Source organism: Carettochelys insculpta, chromosome 1 (assembly GCF_033958435.1).
Source record: "Carettochelys insculpta isolate YL-2023 chromosome 1, ASM3395843v1, whole genome shotgun sequence".
In the NCBI taxonomy this organism is placed as follows: domain Eukaryota; kingdom Metazoa; phylum Chordata; order Testudines; family Carettochelyidae; genus Carettochelys; species Carettochelys insculpta.
Window position 1 is genome coordinate 249,383,319 of NC_134137.1, and position 17,761 is coordinate 249,401,079.

At 43.2% G+C, this 17,761-nt stretch overlaps 2 protein-coding genes and 1 non-coding gene across 19 annotated transcripts in view; all 3 read right to left on the bottom strand.

Annotated features, from left to right (window-relative positions):
* Positions 1-3,707: 3,707 nt before the first annotated feature.
* REP15 (RAB15 effector protein) lies at positions 3,708-6,875 on the bottom strand. The gene has a single exon (XM_074983716.1). It carries the CDS (start codon positions 5,847-5,849, stop codon positions 5,148-5,150), a length of 702 nt encoding a protein of 233 aa, XP_074839817.1. The 5' UTR covers positions 5,850-6,875; the 3' UTR covers positions 3,708-5,147.
* A 468-nt stretch (positions 6,876-7,343) lies between these two features.
* PPFIBP1 (PPFIA binding protein 1) overlaps positions 7,344-17,761 on the bottom strand; it is a 195,727-nt gene continuing 185,309 nt past the window's right edge. For all 17 annotated transcript variants that reach the window (XM_075004063.1, XM_075004084.1, XM_075004068.1 and 14 more), the window contains 4 exons: positions 17,104-17,292; positions 14,880-15,059; positions 14,155-14,220; positions 7,344-11,781 (listed from right to left, as the gene is read on the bottom strand). In XM_075004063.1, coding sequence (XP_074860164.1) covers positions 11,695-11,781; positions 14,155-14,220; positions 14,880-15,059; positions 17,104-17,292 — 522 coding nt within the window. In that variant the 3' untranslated portion in view covers positions 7,344-11,694. The remainder of the gene's footprint in view (positions 11,782-14,154; positions 14,221-14,879; positions 15,060-17,103; positions 17,293-17,761) is intronic.
* TRNAL-CAA (transfer RNA leucine (anticodon CAA)) lies at positions 16,933-17,041 on the bottom strand. Its single transcript has 2 exons — positions 17,004-17,041; positions 16,933-16,978 (listed from the first exon to the last, which is right to left on the bottom strand). It is a non-coding gene; the product is annotated as a tRNA-Leu (tRNA).

Below are 17,761 nucleotides of genomic sequence, written 5' to 3' on the forward strand. Positions count from 1 at the left end.
AAGGATTCTGTGCCACAGCCAACAAGGAGCTTTGCTTAGGTCTGAGAAGTTTTTTGGCACAGCAGGCGAAAAGGCATGAGTTGGCCCAAGGGGGGCACACGTACAGGGAGCAGCTATAGGGAAACTACTTGAAGAAGTCATCCTCATGGGCACCCATAGAGGCAACGGACCCCTTCTGCCTTTACTTTCTCCAGTACCTTCTACTTACAAGTGGTGTGGAAATGGTCCCTCTGGTTACAGCTGCCTTGAAAAACCATCTCTGCTTTAGGATGATTGGGAAGAACAGTCCCAGCTCTGCTGCAATCTTCCTTCAGTGGCCTCAGTGTGAGCTGGTCAATACTGTTCAACTTCTAGAAAGGTCCACATTCAAGTAAGAAACATTGATGTCCATGTTTGTCCATGGCTGGGTGCTGAATACCTTGGAGAGGGCAGTGTCCTGAATAGATTAGTTTAATCACACACAAAGTTCATCCTGTGACTGACATCTGCCATTAATGCTTCATATCACAAGTCTGAAGACTTTCTGAAAATACTGCTACAAACACATCCAGTTCTAGACAGCACTTACCGATTGCCACTCTGACTCATTCTTTACCCGGTTGTAGTAAGGCTCATACAACTCCTCAGACTGATATTTTAGGTCTGAGGAACCGGGTCTGCTTTTGTATTAGAGAATGGTGGTGCGCATGGCTGCTACAAGGCTGTATACCAGCCCGTATTCTGTTTGCTCACCCTGCCTCACTGCAGGTTTAAGAGCAGAGTGGGTTAATTGATTTGTAGCATTACCTCTTCTTATACTGCCACCAAACGCTCTTTATCAAATTTAAGAAAAACCTGTCTTAGGGGCTGAGAATAATGCACAACTTGCTATGCTATTAGAATACTAAATGCAGGTTGAACTGCTCTAGCCCAGGACCTGACTGGTACCAAACGAGAGAATTTGCCAGACCGTGGGAGGTCACAGTATGAAAGGGCTTTGCTTGACACAGTTTCCAGCATGCTTACCTGAAGTAAATGAGTGTAGATCCACAGAAATCCAATGGAGCTACACTGTTACACAGTAGCTGAAGATCCAGCTGTATTTGTCTGAGTGAAAATATACCTGATTTTGCAAAATGGTGCTTTTCTTTTATACTTGGCAGCTAATTCACAGTAAGTGGAGGGACTTTTCCACTCCTGTTTGCATCCAACCGTTTTGCCTGTCATATTAAAGCTATCAGCAAGATTAAAGATGCAGGAAAAACACTGCAGGGAAAGCTAGGAAAGCTGACCTATGGCCCACAACTGCCACAGCAGGCTGACGCTGGGCCATCAGTAACACAGTCAAAGTTTTGACCATCACAAATCAGAAGAAAAAAGTTGAAACATCAAGTTGTGTGGAAGCAAAAAATGGCACTGTGGAGAATGGCATGCTCTGTGACAGATGCACATGGGGCTGTCAATCCTACTTTTACAGGTGCCGTTTTGGCATGGGGTAGCCCAACAAGGGTGCTAGCTTTAGCACCTGTGTTTCTCACAAGCTCCAAAGAACCTAAAGCCCTGGCTGGAGACTTGACTTACCCTTGCAGGAGCTCTACAGCCCACAGACCTGTTGCCAGCCTGTCACTGAACAAGACATTTTATTTGTCAATGGGCGTGAGATATGGAACATTGGCCTAGGATGTTAAAGCAAAAACACATGTACCTGTTTGCAGGATCATCTCTCTCGCTTAAGTGTCCTGCCATGATAAAACAGGTGCTCAGTTTTATTGGTCACCTTATTGGTCATGTTCAGACCTTCCTTCCCACATCTGGCAACTCACTTCTAAGAGTGGCTTGTGATTCTCACATTGCCATTGCACCGTCCCATGGCAGGAAGTGGCAAGATAACAGCATAAGGTCCCTCTTGCGCAGCAACTTCGCTGGAGGCACTAACCAAGGCCTAGTCCTTAGTTGCTGGGCAGAAGCTTTGTGCTGGTGGGTTGGGGCACATGAATTTGCAGGGTAGAAATGGGAAGATAGGTAGTGACAGACAAGGGAACAGGAACCAGAAAAGGGCTAAGAAGGGAAGGGGAGGAGTGGGAGATAGAAACTGGAAATTTGCTCTTCAGCAGTTGTTTGTTTCTGGGGCACCTAAGCTATTTCTCTCCCCCCCCACCCCAAACAAAGGCATTAGGAAGCTGCTTCTTGCTTCTACATTGAAATAAAACAATGTATTCAACAAAATAAGTTGATGTTCATGCTTGTGTCCCTTATTTCAGAGTTGGGGAGGTGAGAGGTCTGGTCACAGTGGTCTCATGTTTTATATCTGTCCCTCTGATCCAATCCATCATCATCTATTTAAGGTAACTCCATTCATACATGGACTGTTCTTGATACACCATTCATTTCCCTGCCATGGCATACCCTGCTCACTTCATTGCTTACTCTCGGGCCTAGGCAAAAAATAACCCCTTCAGCTCTCAGGCCGTAGCCACGCTAATGGCCAATTTGCAGCATACTAATGAGGCACTGAAATGAATATTCAGCACCACATTAGCAAGCTGCCAGCTGTGGCACTTCGAAAGTGCCACATTTCAATCACACACAGTTGATGGGGATTTCCAAATTCTGCAGGGTTGTTTTGAAAAGGGCCCCATGTGTAGACAAGCCCTATTCATTTCAGTGTCTCATTAGTATTCTGCGCTTTGGCCATTAGCATGGCCACAGCCTCAGTGTACAACACTGCAAAAGGGAATGGAGAAATTTTTAACACCTTCACCATGTGCTATTTGAAGCATGCAAACTACAATTCACAAAATACAAGGAATACAAATTAACAGACTGACCTAACATTAAACTTTCCTATGGACCCTGACAAACTGAAATGTGCAAATTTGGGTTAACCCAACCTAATGCAAAACATTTCATTTTGATTTACCCAAAGAGAAACTGAAAAATTTCAACAGTGTGAAAATAGCATTTTCTGTTTTCAAAATATTCCTGACTAACTCCATCAATAAATGAGAGTTATCCAATTAATGGATATCTCAGGACTTCACAGGCTTGGGTTCTTTGCAAGGATTTATAATGGAGAGAATCAAAAGTTCTACCATGTTCAAAAAAAAAAACAAAAACCAAACCCTGGATAGTCACCCACAATACAGCTATTTATAAGATAACAGTTTTGTCTTATCCCCTTACTCAAGCCCTCAACAGACTTAAAATACATTACACTAACACCCCATCGGTTGGAAAACCCTCATCTCAAAGAACTATTTTAGCATATGCAAGGCTTCTACTAATAGGACAGACGATTATTGTGTCCCATATAGGAAGAAGGGGCTTTCAAACTCGGGGTCCTTTCAAAAGGCCCCCATCTACACAGGCAGCATGCGTTCCAAAAGCAGCACTTTTGAATCACGTGCGGCTGTCATTATGCTAATGAGGCATTGCATATTCATGTCAGTGCCTCATTAGCATCTTCCAAATTGCCTCATTAATGTGCCCCCTCCAAAAGGCCTAATATCATGCATCACAGAAATCCGCAAGAAATTCCAGGCTTGATTCTGAGCTCTCTTACACAGATTTTATAATAGGGTAAGGCAACTGACTTTAGTCAAGGTATATATGAGTTACACCATGTCTTAGTATCTCAATTTTCATAACCACACAGATTGCAAAGTCAATAAAATAGGGTACAGGTAATGAATTCTTAATACAAGATGTTTTATTTTGTTGACTAAAGTTTTAACATTAAAATAGAAATTTAACTATGCAACTTAAAATAGAAAAAAATATGAAGAAAGGTTTGTGAAAAGGAGCTTAGTATCCCAAAAATTAAATATCCACATTTAAAACTGGTCTCTTTCAAATTATTAGTCACTGTAAAGTAACACTGCCAAATAACCAAGGTAATTTAATTTGTGATCACATAATGAATTTGCAAATTCCTCTTACAATCACTATGGCCGTTTCGACACATGCCACTTCCTCTGAAATTCATTTTTGGGAAGAAGGGACCTACGGAAAGAGTACTTCCTTGTGGAAACCCCCACCCCGGCGGGGGCCGCACTTCTACATGCTGTTTTGGAGTCCGAAAGAGCATCCTCCGGCCTCCACATCATGTAATCTTATGCTAATGAGGAGTGGGGAATTTACATCTGTGCCTCATTAGCATATTTCAGGCCATTTATTAGCATGTGGCATGTGAAGAAACAGCTTACCACTTTTCCTTTGAAAGAAAGTAGTTGGGATTGTACAACTTGAAATTCATATTGCCAATTAGAAACTAGGCAAGGAGAAGGAAATCAAGCATGTGGCTGAAGGTGGATCATAATAATGATAATCTCTGAAAAAAATCCACCTCTTAAAGAGTTCAGAAAAAGTATATTTAATACACATGGGATTTAACTTCAAGTACAACACAGCATGAAATTTTGTCTCCATTTAAATCAATGGTGAAACTCCCATGAACTTCAGTGACACCAGGAATTCACCCCCTATTTTTATAGTCTTTAAAATACTCCGCAAAATAATTTTCCTTTAACCGAACACACTAATGCCTTTCTAACCTCCCTCCCTTCACCTTTGTTTGCCTTGTCAATTTAGTAATTTGGGAACTGGAATTGTTTAGTTTCTGCAAGGTATGATTCATTTGGGAGTTTTAGGCATTACAGCAAGACAGTAATGAATAATTAACAGACTACCATTTACTAATGAGAAGAGTTACAGATAGGAAAGGTCCCTACTGTCATTCAGTCTATGTACATGCCAAAGCAGGACTCCTGCACTAATGAAACAACTTAGATTTGACATCTCACATTATAAAATCATGCAATGGTTGCCCTTCTCTCTCATTCCAAATCATAAAAAAAAACAAAAAAAAAAACATTTTCTTTATATCAATTTTCTGTTTAGGTAAATGTAGTAAACTCAACTCTTTCAAAAGATCATGTTTGAGTGTTAAAGACCAGAATGTTCTTAAAATTAGGTTTTCAGCACATTTTCCAAAGTACATTTTAAAAACTGGAGAGATTTAATCATCATCTCCCATAAAAATCACCTGCCTGGACTAAGTAACTACGTTCCACAGTGAATGTGAGAGAGAGAAGTGCAGATGATTGAAGGATCAGTACTGGATATGCTTTGTTGAATGGGTGAAGAGCATTTAACCACCCAGAAAGAGTTTAAAGAAAGTTAATGTACACATTGCCCACCTCCTTGAGCCCATTTTTCTTACAGAGGCAGTTTTCAAGCATTTCTTTTGTGGAGAGGAAGCTATCAGTGTGCAAGACAAACTGCCTTAAAGCATTCTCACCTGACAGGTGATTTTTTCGTTTCTCTTTGTTGATGCTGTCTAGCATGACTCCTCTGATATCTTTTGGCTTTCCTGGCACACCAAATATTATGAAGAGGCCCAGACAATCTTGTCCCACCAGCATGCAGAACTCTTTCAGTTTCTCAAACTTGCTTTTATTTTTGAAAAGCTGGTCCTCTGATACGTCTTCCTTGCTTGGCCCAGTTTCACTGGGGAGGAGTTCAGCCATTTGCAAAGACTGCACGGCAATCTGAAGTTTGGTTTGTTTGTCAGCTCCACATAAAGTCCAGATCCAGTCGATCCCAAGGAGCAAAGATTGTTGTTTTGTCATCTTGCTGGTCGTGATACGCTCCTCCACTCCTTTTTCAATACAGAAACTGATGAAGTTAACCAAAAAGATCTCATTTAAAGTATCCGTGGCTGGGTGGAATATGTTCTGAGGATCATCAAATCCAAGATATTCTTTCACCTTTTGAGATGCATAAACCACTCCTTGGCTGAATACCTCATTTATAATGAGAATGTCAACTTTGTTCTTCTCATCATATTCCTGTGAGAGTTTCTGGCCCATTTTCTGTTCAAGAACGATATAGTCCCATGCAAAAATTCGCTGGGGTAACTTCTCCTCTCTCAGTGAAAGGCAGATGGTAACTGGATTATGTTCTGCCTTCAGATATGCACAATGCTCACCCCTTGCTTTCCAGAAAAAAAGTCACACCAAGAGCAGAGCTATGCAAGCAGGTCCTGGTTCCGGAAAGGCTGATACACATGTTTCTGGGCGTGTTCTCATCCAGTTCAAAACCAAGAACCAGCTGAACAGGTTGGGTAGCTTTCACACACAGTAGCAGCTCTTTGGCATGCCTTCCTCAAGGCTTTAAAACTTTATCGTTAATTCCAGCACCATTTAGTGTATCTTATCCCTTTCTCTATCTAAAACCACAACAAGGAAGCTGTTCCAGGAAGCCTGGGCGATTCATGGGGATAAACACCGATTCAAATTTCAACCTTTGTTGCCATCTGACAGCTTTTCTGGGGGCTGTGTGAAATGAGTGGGTGGTCTCAGGTGCACTCTTCGTGGATGCGTGTCCATTTTGCAAAAGTTGTTAGAAATAACTAGTGCCCAGGAGAAAGGCCAAGGAAAGAACAGAAACTAAGTTATCCACTTGTCCCAGAGAAACACCTTTGAACTCAGAGAAGGGGGCACATTTGCATGACACTGTCCCTCCCTGCCTGTGCTGTCTTTTTGTGGGAATCCCAGGCAACAGGGCATTTCAATACAGTACTTTTATGAATGCCTAACGCCATTCATATGAACAAGTTCTTTCAGGCTTAAAAACTCCATCTCCCTCCTCAGATTCACCAAACATCCCTACCAGTTGCATTTGTGTGGATAAACTGAGGCCACTTTTAGTTCTGCAACTTCGAAACATCAATTCTGCAATTAAACGTCTTTCTCTGCCCAAGAGCTCATCCATATTTTCAAAAATAAGATTAACACTATGCTGTAAGAACTTTCTTCCTTCTCCTCTTCAATGCTCCTTTCCCTCTTTCAGCCCGGTCATTGACACGGTGATCTTCCTGCTACCTTTGCTTTTAGTATTTCAACCATCAGCTTGTAGTTCTTATCCTCCCACTCCTTCCCCTCTGGGGCTATGTCTACACTAGAAGCATCTGTCGACAGAAGTTGGTATCAAGAGATCAATGGGGCCAACTAATGTGGTTTTGAGAGAGAATTACTGATCAACCCAGGAGCAGAGGACAAAGTTTTTTCATTACATGGTTGCCCATCAAGCAGGGCTGGGTTATGCCTGTCTCTCAGAAATGGAACATGAAACCTCTTAGAAGTCAAAGGACCACCTGGCCTAACAAGACTTTAGAAATAGACGGATGAATAAAACAAAAGACACTAAAATTCTGCTTCACTTTTTTTTAAATGACGAGCATAACTTGCCAGAAAATTAGTTTGAAAAGTACTCTAATGTCAATTGAAACTATAAAGATGACAGACACTTAAGAGCCATGTTAGTCTATACTCCAACAAAACAAAACAGTGGAAATGTAGCACTTTAAAGACTAACAAAATTATTTATTCAGTGATGAGCTTTCGTGGGACACTTGAGAGATTATTCTAAAAACGCAGAAGCCCTGAAATAGTTGGCATTTTCTCTCAAACTTTATTTGCTTTTACACAGCCACACACATTAGTTTATGTTGCTCTCTTTACACAGAAAAAAATTAAAATGTCATAAAGTATACATGTTTGTTTTAGATTTCTGACTTTATTTTAGCATTTATATTACTCTCACCATAAAATAATCAAAGTTCAGATGATAGGAAGGCCTTTTTCCAACCAGTAACCTGCTGGAAAAAAATGGTTTTTAGCAGACCTCTATTTACATCACAATTAAACACAAACGAACATCAAAAGGTCTCAACAGATTTATTGGTAGTTTTTTCCCCCCAATACAGCCCCTCTATGAATATTTGTTTCACTATTTGTAATCCCCTTTGGATGCCTTTCTATAGTTTTCACTTCCAAGAGAGTTTGCAAAAGAACAAATTTTAAGCACAGATTTGTTCTGAAGGGCAAGGGCCCGTGTCTTCTTGTGTTTGTGCAGTGCCTAGCACAACAGGACCTGGATCCTGAAGGGGCCTGGTTAGGCACTACTTCAGTACAAATAATAATTACCCTGCAGAATGTTTACAGAAAGCAAACTTCAAAATTGTAAGTATTCACACTGGAAACCTTAAGTCTTACATGTGGCCAGTCAGGAAGCGGTCACTTGACACGTGGTCTTACCTGTCCATTCTAAATAGCTCAGAGATCCAATTACAACAAGACATTGCTGATGAACCAGCTACAGACCAAGCATTTTTTGCAGAAAGTATTCCATCAATAACTTTGAATAATGAATAAATACATTATGAATGATATGTCTCTCTCCAGTTAGTAAAGAGTAAATAGCAGAGTTCAATGTAATGCATAATGTAACTGGTTCAACTGAATCCATTGTAGTTATATTGAGTGAATGTTTACACTCAATGAAGAGCCAAATTGCACAGGGCAAGAAATAAAACACATAAGTCATCTGCGGCCTGGAGGTGGGTTACTGCATAACAAGCACTTAACTTGGTTAACAATTATACTTCATAACCTCCCTTGCCCCTGATACACATGGTGGGAAGATACATTATAATGAAATATAAACCTGTGCTGCGCATCCTTTAATGAACCAGACTGGTAACCAGTATATGGTTATGCTATTAGAGAACAAAGCCTGCAAGCACTTGTAGAAGGCCACATTAAAAATCCTGGTAATGTCTCAATTGCCTTCCCAACTTCTGTAATAAAGCATGAGATGTCCTGAACTTGCCACAAATCAAAGGTCGTTTACATTGTGTAAGCAGCTTGTGCAGAGCAGCATCCTTCCCAATGCTCGCAACAAGAACTATGACAAGAAGTATGTTGAAACCCTTCTGTTACAGCAAACAACATGGTAAGGGAATTAATCTAGCTGGACTTTTTCTTCACAAGCAAGGAAGCATCATGCCAACATGCTTACAAAACATGCAACATTCAGCACTCTAACAGTCATAAATTAACAGACAAAAAAAAGCTAGTAATTTTTGGCAAGAAATACCACATTCTACAGAATGTCTGATGGACAATTTTCACTGGCTAGTTAGAATTTTAGAAAGCTGCTTATTTCAAAGCAGAAATGTAACAGTATAGCACGTTTTTTCTATAATCATATTGAGAGGCCTAAAGCTCATCTGAAGCCAGTGCACCACCCACCATTAACTGTAAGGCTAGAAGTCACATTTCCATCTAAATTTCATTACAACAGCATCACACCAGGCTGTTAAGGAGATATCCTAATGCCGCTGTCACCAAATAAAACAGCGCTATGTCTGTCAGAAACTATCAATAACTGAGTTTGTGGAATCCCCATTCTACGATGATTGTCTTCACTTTTCTGCTGTTTTCTATATGATCGCTGTCAGGTTTGTAATTGTTTGTGTCTCCTGTACAATTAGTTTTGCTAGGTGTAAATTACGGTGGTGGGGTATGATTTGTTAGGTAATTCTGTTACAGTAGGTTATGATTGGTTAATAGCATTGTATTAAGATAATTGGTCAAGGTATAGCTAAGCAGGGCTCAAGTTTCACTAGGTAAACTGGAATCCAAGAAAGTAAGGCAGGAAGAAGGAAGGAAAGAAAAGAACAGCAAGAAAAGGAGGAAGAAGGGAAAAACCTGGGAGGACTCACCCCTAAGACCAGAGCTGCCAGACCCTAAAGTGCAGCAACCAGCATCCAGAGAGTCTGACTTTGTCCCACAGGGGAAGTCTGCCTGCCTTTATCTGGACTGGTGAGCATGATGTTGTGTACTTAGCTTGTATTCTGCTTTCTTGGTAATTGTAAAAAAGAGAATAAGAATATTACTGTATAAGGCTTTTTCAGTGGCACAGATCCTGCGTACCTGCAGGGAATTACACCCTGAGCCCTAGGAATTGGGTAAGGGTGGGCGTTTACATTAACAGGGTCACACCTTCAGCCCTAGGATTGGGTAAAGGGAGGGGCTAAAGAAATTCGTGCAGATAACAGAATGGAGTTGTGTTTTAAAGAGGCATAAGTATTAGGAACCGTATGCTTTGGTATTTGACTTATTTTTGAGGCAAAACCGACCTTAGGTTTAATCAGGGCCTTTTTTCCTGCCAGAACAACGTGGAACACGCCTCCAGCACCTTTTTTCCTGGCACTGCTGCCGCTATTTTGGAAGGCTGTTGGGCTGTGCTCCCTGCTCGCCAAATGTGGCAGCAAATGGGGCAGTGGCGAAGTGTAGCTCATTAGAGCTGCACAAGTGAAGCGCCCCTTCCCCTGCTCTGCACGAGTGTGGTTCCTGCTGGGAGCCATGTGGCTCCTCTAGTCCTGGCATGGTTTCTGCGGCTCCATGCCGGGAGCTGCGCGGCTCCTGCTGCCCTGGCGCCTGCAGCCTGGTGCGGTCCAAGGGGCCCGGTATGATTCTGGAAGTCCAGTGGGGCGCTTGCATGGCTCTGGCAGCCCAAAGTGCCTCTAGTTGGAACGTTCCCTGGGGCACCAGGTCAGTAACTCGCCAGTGCTCAGTCTGGGGGGAACTGGGGGTACCTGCTACTGGGGAAGGGAAAGGGCATTCACTTAGAGCAGGGAGGGGGGTCTGAGGGTGCCTGCTTCTGGGGTAGGACATTGGTCTGGGGCTGCAGTGGAGGGCGAAGCCTGAGGGTGGCTCAGGCCCTGCACAGGGGATTAAGCTGCCGGAGCGGGGTTTAGGGGATGGGAGCAGTTTGGGTCTTGAGTTCCGCCACCTTTTTTTCCCTAGGAAAAAAAGCTCTGGGTTTAATACTGGGAAATTTTCTCTTGTTTCTCCACACAAGACTTCTGGAACTATACAAGCCATCCGACTGTAAACACAACACAGAAATTTCCTTCCCCATACTGAGCATTCCTCGATTTCAAGCCGTGAGTATTTTTAAAAACCCAATCCTATTAGATCTTTATTTCAATGTTAACGGGTGCTGCTGGAGTTAAAAAGAAAGTAAAATCCAGATAGCACAGATTTAGAAACACAATGCAAGCAGATCTACCTTTCACAACAGCTTCATCCAGCCAGTAAGAATGTTGACAACGCTTAGCGAAAATAAAAAAATGAAAGGAAGCAAATAGGTCAAAGGTCAGTCTGACTTTTCCAGTAACCAGCTGGTTTGCAAACTGGGATCATCCCTTTAAAAAAATTGAACCTTTCATCATTTTGTGTCATAAAATAAAAACTTTTGTTTTACATGCATTTCATTTTTTTATATAAAACAGTATAAAAATAAGACAGCAACAGTCACAAGTTACCTTGAGTTTTGAGCAGGGCTGTGGGACCCAGAGGTTAATACTGGATACTACATCATACTACAGGAAAGAACTGGTATTTACTTTGGACAAACCCTTTAAATTAGGGCACCAAAGAGCTTTTTTTTTTTTTTTTTTTTTGCAACTGAAAACCACAGTGAATGCTGACACAGGTTATCTACCAGTTGAATATTCTACTTAATGTTTTATGTTATTCGGAAACAGCACATTTCACTACATGAATAAGCATAAAGCGCATTATGGCAGCAAATCGTAAATGCAATACTTTGAAATATGTGTCACAGGTTTGTACATTAAATATAGTAAAAACACTTATACTACCACTCACCAGTGTCTGCTTGATTTATTTTTATGGCAACTTTAAAATAGGCATGTTTCCTCCTTATCCACCCAAAAATATCACTTCCAACAAACAGAAGCAAGAGCAATGTAATGTACATGATCTGCTACCCATCACATATAACAATGATGTTTCTAGCATATAAGAAATTGAATTCATTATCGGTATTTGGCAGTTACTGTCACACATTTGAATCTTCATCTGTTATACTGGCGCTAGGAGAGCGAGTAGCAAAGTCTTTAAACATTTCATCTTCCTTTAACATGTGCTGCAAAGGAAACAAAAGGAAGAACTGAGACAGATGCTGATTAAATTAAGAGCTCAGAATTGTGTAGTCTCAAGCAAATAAAATGTGATGCAACTGCAGTGACTCCTCTAGGTCAGAGGTGAGCAAACTTTTTACATAGGGCCTCACTTTTCATCCCTGCAATTATCAGGGCCCCCTCAACCTGTCTAATGTAATCCAAACGGATGGAAATTTCGGTAACGTTCATATAAAAAGAATGTGTAAGGGAACACATTTGTAGGATGTAAAAACTTAATTAATTCGGTATATACATATACTAGAACCCTGAGATACACATACTCAGGTTGCCCAAATCTTGGGTTAATGCAACTCTGAGTAGAGGGGAGCTGGCGCCTGGTGCCAGGCTGCCCACCACTCAGGGGAGCTGGGAAACTGACCAGTGCTGCTGTGCTTGCCAGTTTCCCAGCCCCTGACAGTGGCGGGCAGCCAAGAACCAGGCTGCTACCCCTACAGGAGCTGTGAAACCACTCCTGTCAGCCTAACTCTTGCTGTCCCTGACAGGAGCGGTTTTCCCACTCCTCTCATGGGTGGTGAGATCAGCCTGCCGCCCCAACGGGAGTGGTTTCACAGCTCCTGTCAGGGACGACAGCCTGATTCTTGGCTGCCTGCCACTGACAGCACTGGGAAACTGACCAGAGCCACGCCTTCGGCTGCCCGCCACTCACAGGAGACAGGAAACTGACCACCACTGCTGCGCGGTCAGTTTCCTGGCTCCCCCGAATTATGCGAAATTTGACTTATGCGGGGTTGTGCAAAAACCCAACTTCTGCATAAGTCAGGGGTCTACTGTATGAATACACATATATAAAAACGAACATGTTTTTAATGAGATGGACAAGCTTGAGTAAGCCATGCTATGCCCCCCTTTCAAAATTTCACACCCCGCCTACTCTGCTCATCCCTGGTCTAGGGTGAAGTCATTCGCCCAGTCCTCTTCTGCACCCAGTGTAGTAGGTGGAGAGGGCAGTGGAGTGTTATTTGCACTCAGTGGTGCTGACAGCTGCTGTGGATCCCAGGACACAATGGGAGCGGGGCCTGGCTCCATGTCCCAGAAGGGGAGGGACCAAGGGCAGTCAGCCCTCGGTGCTGGCCCCCTTCCCCACTCCCTCATAGCCACACGCAGCTGGAGCAGCCCTGCTGTGGTATTTTAAAAGGGCCCAAAATAGCAGCGGCAGTGGCTGGAGCTCGGAGCCCCTTTGAAAGGCCAGGCCTGGGGGCAAATGGCCCCTTTGCCTCCCCCCTGTGTAAGCGGGCCTGTGTGCCAGTGCCTGATCCTAGGGCAGTTTTGGCACTTGGCATAACATACAGCAGTGTCAGGGTTGCTCTACAGTACACCCAGGTGCCTTTGCCCATCAAACAGTCAGGGATTGCCAGAGCACAGTGGCCACACCCCTCTTCCCCAGCAGCATTACCCTATACCCGTGGTAATGGAGGAGGCAGCTCCAGGAGGCTCTGCACATGCTGGAGACTCCTCCCCACCCAGGGAACCTTCAGCTGGGGCATCTGGCTGTTGTCCATCCCCTTTGCAGTGCTCACTATAAGTAAGCCTGTGACTCAGCCACAGAGATTGCAGCAGACGAGAATGCTGGAACTTTACCCAGCCTTCATGACTTTCTCAGATTCAGCTGCCTGTGGCTGGAGCCAGGGCTGAAGGTGGGACCCCTTTGCAGCTTCTCAGGACTATGCACCCTTCCCCACCACCATGACCAATAGCTGGGGTTGGAGCTGAGTCTCTGTGCTCCTGTCTTGCAGCTGTGGCCAGCTCCAGAGCAGAGGCTGCACGCCCCACCATGTAGTTGCTGAAGCTCGGCCTGTACACCACCCCCAGCAGGGGGGCTTGGCCTGTCAATCCCACCCATGGGATCCAGCTGTCCTTCTTCCACCCTCTACCTAGTCCCCCCCCTCCCCCTCTTATATTTTAGTGAAGTGACAGGTCACAGGCTTCCATTAATTTTTGTTTATTCCCCTGTCCCTGACTTTTACTAAAAATAATCTTGACAAAACCTTTGCCTTAACTCTAAACAGAACTCTGATTTGTATATCACTCTGGGCCTTCAGTCTATTTAAGTACTGATGGCATTTCACAATATGAAAACTAACTTTCAACAAGTTCTGCAATAGACTGAAACCTGTCCAAAGCAGCCAGCCAAAAGACTGGAAGAAAAGAATCAGCTCTTTAACACAGAAGGCCTGCCAAGTAGAATGAAGCAGAGTTGTACTCAGCATGCTTGGCAGTATTTTGGCTCATTTCTTAGTTCAGGAGGTTGTCTAAGGTTTGGGGCTATATTCAAAACATGGACATTTTAATTTCACTGGTAATAGTTTAAGGCTTACTGTCAAATTGTTGATGCCTTCAGAGAATGCTCCTATTTGCCTCACTGTCCCTTCTGAATCTTCCATCTACAAGAAACAGGTCACACAAAAATAATTTATAATATTCTGCAATGGTGATTAAATACTTACATTAAACACCAAACATAATACATTATGCCACTGTAAGACCTGGGGCAGTAGGTTTTGGTTTTGTGGAAAGACTTACTTGTGCCAAATTAGGGTCCAAATTTTGTGCAGAAGTACAGGTTGAGCCTCTCTAATCCACAACACTCTTGTCCAGCAAACTCCATAAGCCGGCATGATTTTAGTTAGCTGGGCAACCACTTATCTTGGGTGTGGCCGTGTTTCCCGTGGTCCCATAAAGTTTGTTTACAGCGACTAGTCCTGGCTCTCTGTGTTGTGTGCTGTTATTTAGCTGTAATTTACCCCTAAATGATGTCCAAAAGCCCAGGAAGCAGTGGAAGTGTTGGTAATGTGCTAGACAATATGACCTCCCACGGTTCAGCAAATTCTCTCATCTGGCACCAGTCAGGTCCCAAGGGTGCCAGACAAAAGAGGTTCAACCTGTAGTTCCTAAGGCCTTGTGTTAGGAACCCTACTTTTGGCAGTACCCAGGTATTCCATTACTGCTGGTGACAAGGAGTTAAACAAGCCAAATTAAACCGCCACCAAAACAGGAACCCAGCAGGACCACCACTGAACATAAGCAGACAAAGCTGGTTCACCTGCTCCAGTCTATCCAAATCATCATCATCATACACTCGAATATCCAAGCCAGGCTTAAATCCTTTCTTAGATCCACTTCCAGAGGCCTGTCCCAACTCCATCGGGCACACATACTCTTCTACATCATCCTGCTTCTTCTTCCTCAGGCTTCCAAAATTACTGAAAGCAAGCTTCTTCGGCTTAAAACATTGGAAAACATTGTCATGAAATCAGGAACTCAGTCATGTACTCCTCTACATTCAACTAAGCTTTTATTTTGGCATCGCTTATGTAACTGCAAAGAAACAGACTCCAATCCAATAGCTCTCCTAAAAACATCGGCCTGAATATTTCCAATTTCACTGCAACCAAAACCAGGAAGAAACAGATCTTCACTCTTATTATTTTTAGAGACTCGCAACTGAAATCAGGGTCTGATTGTTTTAAATACTGAACATGCACAGAGTAGGAGGCTGCCTCTGTCCCAAACAGCTTACAAATATAAATGGATAGGGCCAAAAGCAGGAGAAAGGAATTTTTACCTTCATTTACCATTGGAAAACTAAGTCACAGAGACATTGCACAAGGTAACACAGAAAGTCTGTGGCAGAGCCAGGAACTGATTTAGACCAGTAAGGCTCTACAAAATTCACAGCCCATTTTGGCCAATTTCATAGTCATAGGCAGTATTCCCTCTAAGCCAGGGTCAGCAGAGACATTTTTTTCAAATTTGGTAGAACACTTTATTAGCAACAGGATCAAAAACAGATACAGTGTCATATCCCACAATGGTAAAGGGGAGCTATCCGAAGTCTGGAGATCATGTATCGTTTGCTATTTAGATACAAGTTGTTCGTTGTTGGGCTTTTAAATGTCCGCCCTTTATTGAAAATAATCAGGAGGCTTTGGGAGTTTTTTGGGGTTTTTTTGTTTGTGTTCTTTTGTTTTTTTACTTTGCAATTATAGCATCATGAGCCATAAAGAAGTCCTTAAAGAGCCACAGGTTGCAGACCCCTGCTCTAAAGATGAGCACTTTGTGCAGCTGCACAGGAGATTCCAATGCCCCCCAGCTGATTAGAAGAGCACCCACAGCCAGGCTTTTGTTTCAACTGGTGGTGCTCATTCACACGTGCCTTGGTGCACATAATATATATTATTCTGCATATGGATTAAAGGGAACATTGGTGAAAGGATTTTAACAGGTCACAATTTCAGATATTTATATTTCAGATATATTTGGATTTCAGATCCTCAGATAGTTATAGCTGAAATTTCACAGTGTTGTAACTGCAGGAGTCCTGAGCAAAGGGTGATTGTGTGTGTGGGAGGGAAACTGCAAGATTTTTGAAGGGGAGTTAGGGTATTACCACCCCCCACTTCTGCACTGCTGCCTGCAGGGCTGGGCACTTAGCCAGCAGCTACCACTCTATGCCCACTCAGCTCTGAAGGCAGCATGGAAGCAAGGGTAGTAATACCATAACCCCCCTCCCTACAATAACCTTGCAACCCCTCGCTACTTCTCTGGGATAGGACCCTCAGTTTGAGAAATGCTGTATGAAATCTGTATAGCATAGGGTAAGAGTATAGAAAAGACCTAATTTCAAAGGGAGAACACACATCATGGCCCATGATGTGTTTTTCATGGTCATGAATTTGGTAGGGTCCTACAGCTCTAATGTCTTCATTGCTGATCAGTGCACCCCCCGCCCCAACTCTAAAAATCACTTGGATTGTGGAGGAGCTAGAACCCTGGGCTCTCGGTTTAGAAGCGTGATGCTTTACTAACTGAGCTAGCGTTCTTCGCTGCTCCCCCACAAAGCCTCAGTGAAATGTCCGACAGTGGCAGTCTAACTGCTGCTTAAATAAATTATTGGAGATACACCTCTCCTAGAACTGGAAGGGATCTCTGGAGGTCATCTAGTACAGTCCCCTGCCCTCTTAGCAGCACCAAGCACCATCCCTGACATCTACTTGCCTCACTCCCTAAATGGCCTCCTCAAGGATTGAACTTGGAGCCCTGGGTTTAGCAGGCCAATGCTCAAACCACTGAGCTATCCCTCCCCCACAAACTGATGTCAGGAATGGGATGTGAACCCATGCCTCTTTGGGGAGACCAGAACAGCCAGGTGAGAGAAAGACCCTGCCTTGAGTCTGGCACCTTAGACCACTCGGCCATCCTGACATATACACTATACACATTAAAATGCACAAACACTGGACAGTAAGTAACAAGCACTGACCTACCTTCACTTTGGCAGTAGCCGTTAAAAGGACATAGTCTGGAGATTCCATGGCTTCCCGCTTTTGGTGTTGGGCATCCTGACCAACCAGTAAATTGAAATGGGTTGCCAAATGGCGTCTCAGCAGTGTCTTATTGGGTGGGATGTTCAGCAACTGTGCCATAGTCTCCACATTAAAACGAGGTTCCAAGACCTATGAAACAAACCAGGAGTCAGGCTGAGATCAGAACCCTTTGATTAGGTCTTGAGGATGCCAGCAGTCAGGCCAGATATTTCGGCACTTTTTGAGCCGCATGGGCCATTTTTAGGAGAAATGCACTATAAAATAGAAGAAAGACTCAGACTCTAAGGCCAGAAAGGACTGTCAGGATCATTTACTCTGATGCCCTTCACATTGCAGGGCATATAACCTCACCCACCCTCTCCAGTTAACATCTGCTGGGTTTAGAAAAGGCTATTCCTATGTTTTTGCAGAGTTCTCAGTGGTAACAAACCAGTAAACAAGAGAAAGTAACAGACTGACCAACCATCATATTTAAAATATGCATTTATTTAGTATGGTACAAGTCACCACCCTTTTCTCTTTTTAAAAAGGTTACTCTGTTTGGCTGAATGGAGACCTTGTGTTTGAGAAATCCATAAACTGATAATAATATGCTGTG